The sequence below is a fragment of the Physeter macrocephalus genome, chromosome 14, assembly GCF_002837175.3.
Source record: "Physeter macrocephalus isolate SW-GA chromosome 14, ASM283717v5, whole genome shotgun sequence".
Classification (NCBI taxonomy): Eukaryota; Metazoa; Chordata; class Mammalia; order Artiodactyla; family Physeteridae; genus Physeter; species Physeter macrocephalus.
This window is the reverse complement of record NC_041227.1, coordinates 25,634,660-25,640,529: the sequence shown is the minus strand read 5'-3', so window position 1 is coordinate 25,640,529 and position 5,870 is coordinate 25,634,660. Positions and strand designations below refer to the sequence as shown.

The 5,870-nt window shown below is 54.5% G+C and overlaps 1 protein-coding gene across 1 annotated transcript; it reads left to right on the top strand.

Moving 5' to 3' along the window:
- The first annotated feature begins 1,806 nt into the window (after positions 1 to 1,806).
- On the top strand, positions 1,807 to 5,798 carry LOC102977871 (tribbles homolog 3). Its single transcript, XM_028499904.2, has 2 exons — positions 1,807 to 2,030; positions 5,442 to 5,798. The coding sequence occupies exon 2, from the start codon at positions 5,442 to 5,444 to the stop codon at positions 5,796 to 5,798; it is 357 nt and encodes a 118-aa protein (XP_028355705.1). The 5' UTR covers positions 1,807 to 2,030.
- The last annotated feature ends 72 nt before the right edge of the window (positions 5,799 to 5,870 follow it).

Here is a 5,870-nt window from a genome sequence, read left to right as displayed (position 1 = left end):
ACAAGTCTTGGAGGAGGCTTCTGGGTTGCAAAGATTGTGAAATGTCCCTGGACATTGTGGGCACTGGAGTCAGCTGCCCCAGTTTCAAATCTCAAATCTGCTTCATATAATAAGCTGGGTGGTCGTGGGTAAGCCCCTCACCTTGACTCATCTATAGAACAGAAGTGACATTGCCCTTTTCACAGTTCCTGAAGTGCCCCAGGGCCTTTGCACTTACTCTTTCTTCCCTCTCCTCTCACATCTTTGCACTCCTCACCCCTGCCCTTCCTTAAGATCTTAGTTTAAACATCACCTTCCTGATGAGCCCTACTGAAAATAGACAGCCCTCAGTCATATCTGATAGAGAATAAATTTATACTATTTATTCAAGAAAATACATGACACATGACCTATTTTAAATGATCTTGGTTTATTGATTTTATTTTCCTGAGAATGGTCTGTCTCCCCACTGATTTATAAGTTCCGTGAGGGCAGGGATGAGTCAGTCTTGTCACTGCTGAGTTCCCAGCACTTAGAACAGGGTCTGACACAGCATGAAACAAAGTTAGGAATGTATAAGCAAACGCAGCCACAGTCTGGCTTCAGAGAGGTGCTGGGCAAACAACATCCCAGCCTTTCCTTGCCCCCTACAGCTGTGGGAGTGTCCAGCTGAGTCTAGGTCCTGTTGTAGAAAATGAGTTCATTCATCCCTCCCAGGCATGGGAGTCTCCAAGGTTAAATGAGATCCCAGAACCCCCTGGTGTGCCCTGAAGGCTCTGAGACACAGGTTAGCTGGTCCCTGGAGTTCTGCAACCAAGGAAACAAAGGTGACTCCACCTGCCTCCCATCAACCTCTGCATGGAGGAGTTATTTTTTGACACTGGTGAATTCAGACATCAAGGCCTTAAAGGGATTGGACCCCCGGGGCTGCACAGGGATGCTTCACCAAACAGTGAGTGGCACCTGGGCTTCCCACACCTGGGGTGCAAGTCCTGTTATGGGTGCCGTCCCTCTCTGAGCCTCCACTGTCTCCACTCTGTTTACTGAGCATCTACCATGTGCCACACATTCTAACCATTTAACATTTGTTAATCCATTTCCTGATGTAGCACAGTGGGTCTGGGCACAGTGGGTCTGGGCAGAGTTAGGGTCTGGGCACACTTAGGCAGTCCGGTTCCGGGGGACTTGCTCTTAACCACCAGGCTGCACTGCCTCTATTAAATGAGTGCTGTGAAGCCCACCAGAACCCAGGCCTCCCCAGGGCACCACAATGGTTCTGTTGAGCCTAGAGTCAGCTCCTAAGTCTGTGGTCTTTGCAAAGCTCCTGGGTTGCTTTCCCATAGCTGGGCCTCAGGCTGCCCCTTAGTAGAATGGGGGAGAATGGAGCTTCCTGCCTGCCCAGGGTTCTCCTAAACGTTTAATAAAGCAATGGTGGGCAAGTGCTTTATTACCGCGTGGGGGGGCGGCACGCAGAAAACTGTCACGGTTTGCTCTTTTTCTCCTCTGCCCCATCCTGAGAATGAAGGATGTTCTTCTATTTCACAGATGGGAAAACTGAGACTCAGAAAAGCAAAATGCTTTTTCCAGGGTGATAGGGAGAGCCAGCCACCGGCATCGCTTTGAATCTTCGAGCACGGGGCGGGAGGGGTAGGCAGGGGGCGGGGGTGGAAACAAGACACCCCTAGAGGGCCGGGAGGGGTTCCGGGACCGCAAGCGGACCGCACGGAAGGGGTGGGGCGGGGCGCGCTCGGAGGTGACCCCGGGGGGCGGGGCTCAGGGGATGTGCAATCCCGAGCCTGAGGGCGTCAGGCGGTGGCTGATTAGCTCAGGTTTACATCATCCGGGCCGGAGCTGTACCCCGGCGCTCGGCGCCCCCGAGACATTCGCAGCGGAACCAGCGGCAGCTCCGCACGCGTCCGGCTGCTGGGGACCGAAGCCAGAGCCCGACCCGGAGCCAAGCTCAGCCACGACGGAGCAGCGCGGGCCACCCAGGGGTGCCTGGGGACTCTGAGCTTGGCCGGCGCCAGGACTCCGTCGCGCGCGAAGGCAGGGTACCCGGCGGGGGCGGGAGGTTGCGGCCGGAGGGGCTGAGGGGCGGCCGGGAGCCTCGGGGCGGCTGGGGTTGCCGCGTGTCACACGTACACACACACACACACACACACACACACACACACACACACACAACTTTTAAGGAAACCCACGGTCCGGGGAGCGACCTGGGCTGAGTGCTCTCGCCGGGCCCAGGTGACGCGGCCCCGCAGGGCGTGGGGTCTCCGAGCGTGGCCGATCAGGCTGGCGGGAGGATGCGTACCCGCGGGGCGTGGCAGCGTGTCCCGGGGGCGGAGGGTGTGTGGTGTCCGCATTTGTGTGAGTGTAGGGCGGACAGGGGAGTTGTGTGGCTGGGTGCGGGGAGGTGTGTGGGTTCACTGGGGGCCGGGGGGAGCCTGTCTACCTGTGGGATGTGTCCGTGCGGATCTGCTGGGGTCCACGTGGGCCAGTGGGGTCCGGGTGGGGCTGTGTCTCCGGGGACCTTGCGAGCTATGCGGAGGGCTGGGCACCGGGCGGCAGGTGAGGGCCGTGCGGGGACGGGGGTGCCCGTGGGCGAGGTGGGGCGTAGGGTCAAGGGCAGCCAGGACGCGGCGCGAGGGCATGGGCCACGGGTGTGACGGGCCTGACGGCTACCGGTTTGCGAGCTGTAGGATGCGCGCGTATTCTGTTACTGCCGACTGTGTGTGTTGTACCTGTTGATTCTGGGGTGTGGGGGCGAGGCCTCTTATCTCAGCGCAGGGGCCCAGCCTCCTTCCCTTTGCCTACCCCTCCCAGGCCCCTCGCCGGCCCTCGGTTTCCGATGAACCTTCTGCTCCGGGACCCCCGCCCCTCCGCGGCTTCCTCTCCCACGGCTTCCGATCCCGGCTGCCAAGGACTGGGCGAGGCCGCCCACTGCCTTCGCTGTGGGGGCGAGGGGGCGTGGGGGCTTGGGGGCGTGGGGGCGGGGTGGGCGGAGGGTTCAGACTGAGCGTGTGGCCTTGTTGGTATCCGTCCTGCAGTCGTGAGTATGATAGTTGGGAGGGCTCTGTGTGCGTGTGCGTGCACGCTTGCCGGTGGAGGGCGAGGTGTGTGTCTCTTAATGATGTGGGTGCCCCTCGCTGCCTTGTATGTGTGCCTTGGCTGGCTGGCTTGGACAGAGTGTGTTTTGGGGGGGCGTGTGTACACCCGTCTGCCCTGGGTTGTGTGAGTATGTGCGTTTAGTATGACCCGCCCTTATTCCCCTAGGAGTGTTAGGGAACAGCAAGAGGTAGAAGTTAGGGGCTGCCTCCATCCTACGGCAGATTCTAATCTTGCCCTGTGGCATGCAAATTCCCTTGTTCACCTATAGACTCAGTTACCCCATGTGTCCAGTGGAGCTCATCCCAGGCCCTACCAGGCTCTGAGCCCTGGATAGGGCAAAAGCAGCCTGGGGTGCTGATGTGGCCATGGGAGAGCCACTCCAGGGAGTCTCAGGCTTTGCAGGGCACAAAGCATCTACACAGACAGGGATCATCTTGCTTTACTCTCTGAATAGCCAGTGCAGTAAGGAGTGTCATCCTAACCTCATCCCTGCAGAAGTTTCTGAGACTCCCAAGGGTAGCACTTCAGCATCTTCAGCTGTGAGTAATAATAATAATAATAAACCAACAGTAGTGACCATTTCCTGACACCTACCCTGCAACAGGGCCATGTTAATTTATTTGTATTTTCATTTCATCATTACAAAAATCTTACGGGGTTTGCATCCACTTTACAGATGAGGGCATGGAGGCTCAGGAACTTTGAAGAACTTGCCTAGGGCTCTCCAGTCAGGAAGGGTCTGAGCCAGGATGACATCCAGGGAATATCTGATTACAGTCACCCCCTACTGCATTCTTACCAAGATGGGATTATGGTTTTTCATTCAAGATGGGGGTTGCCTCCCTCCCAAGGCAGCCCATGCATTTGGGAGCCCATGCATTTGGCATGATTGGAGAGATGGGCCTCAGTCAGAGAAGTGACTCTGAGTGATGTTTCCCCCTAATCCTGCCTAGGACTGTTGGGAAGGTCTTCACCTGGCTGAAGTCTATCTCCCTCTCACACCTCATACCTGGGCCTCCTTGTTCCTCAACTGGAGCCTGGATGGGTGGGCAGACGGGTCCTGGAGAGAATCTTTCCTCCCTGACATGCCTTTGCCCTCTCCTCCACCCACCACACACACAGTGCCACAGCTGTGCCCGGGGTGGGGGTGGGAGGTGCTTCCTCTGAAGTTGAATGAGTGAATCTTGGGGCTTTGAGAGACCTCCCCTCCCTGCCTCATTCTCACCTGATGGTAAAACTGAGCTGGCTGGTGGACTAACTCTGCATGTAGACAAAGTTCACATTTTAAAAAAGAAATACACTCCATCTGTTTTGAAATACTCAAGCACTAAATGAATGTGGAATCTTTATTTTAAATTATTGAAATTGAAAATTCCCTTGCCTCCCTACCAAATCCCTTCCTCTCCTGGAGTCTCAGGAGGCCAGAAGCTACTGTGGCCAATTTAGTCTGGGTCCTTCCAGACCTTTTCCTGTGCATTTACACACCTATATATACAAATATGCAGACATATCATATTACATGCTGGTGGGGTTTTTTACATAAATGAGATCATCTTGGGTATATTGTTCAGCAGCTAGCTTTGTTCACTTGACAATAAGTATATTCATTCCAGAACATCCATTCATATGTAAATTCAGTATACACTTCATTGATTCATCATCCTTCATCATCCCTCCTCCTCCTCCCCCTCCTTCTATCCCTCCCTACCTGTCAGAGGTAATAGCTGCCTATACTACAGCACTCAACAGATACAGTGCAAAGTCTGTCTTCCTCCCTCTCACCAACCATCAGGTCCATCTCTCCACTGTACTTTTTTTTCACTTAACAGTTCACTCTGGAGATCTTTCCAATTAGCACATAAAGAATTTCCTCAGTCTTTTAAATGGCTACAACTGTTCCACATATAGAGAAATAGAATGTATTTAACCCGTCTCCTATGATGTTTCTATCATATGGGCTGTAGGGATAACCTTGTACTTGCATCATTGCATCAGTATGTAGAGAGTTCCTGGTCTTTTTCAGAGCTGTATAGTATTCCACTGTGTGGCTCTACCATGATGTTTTAACCAGTCTTCTACTGCTGGACATCTGGGGGAATTTCCTGCTTTTTGCTGTTAGACACAAGGCTCTGATTAGCAGCCTTTCACATATTTACTTTTTTGGTAGGCATTTTAATTGGAGGATAAATTCCCAGAAGTGGGACACCCAGTCAAGGGTATACACATTTGTCCATTTAATGCACACCACCAAGTCACCCTTCATAAAGGCTGTGCCAGTGTATCCTCCCACCAGCAGAGGAAAAGAGGGGACACCAAGCAGCCTTACTTTAGTGCTTTTCTCCCCTTCTTTCTAGATGCGAGCCACCTCTCTGGCTGTTGCTGAGGGTGCCCCCTCCAGGAAGAAGCGGTTGGAGTCGGATGATGACCGAAACACTGAGTGTCCCACCCAGAAACATGCTCGACGTGGGCCTCAGCCCAGGCTGCCCTCCTGCCAACTGCCCCTGAGCCCACCTCCTGCTCCAGTTCACACCCCTGCTGTGACCGCTGCCTCCAGGCTTGGACCCTATGTTCTCCTGGAGCCTGAGGAGGGCAGCCGGACCTACCACACCCTGCACTGCCCCACAGGCACGGAGTACATCTGCAAGGTACATGTCCCAGGGGCCATTGTCTGCGAGCATCACAGAGGGCTGGGAAAGGATTGCCAGGGCTGAGGGACCCTTATATTAATTTAGTTCTGTTTTTATTGGGGAAGCAACCAGTGAATCCCCAGCTCTCTGTCAAGC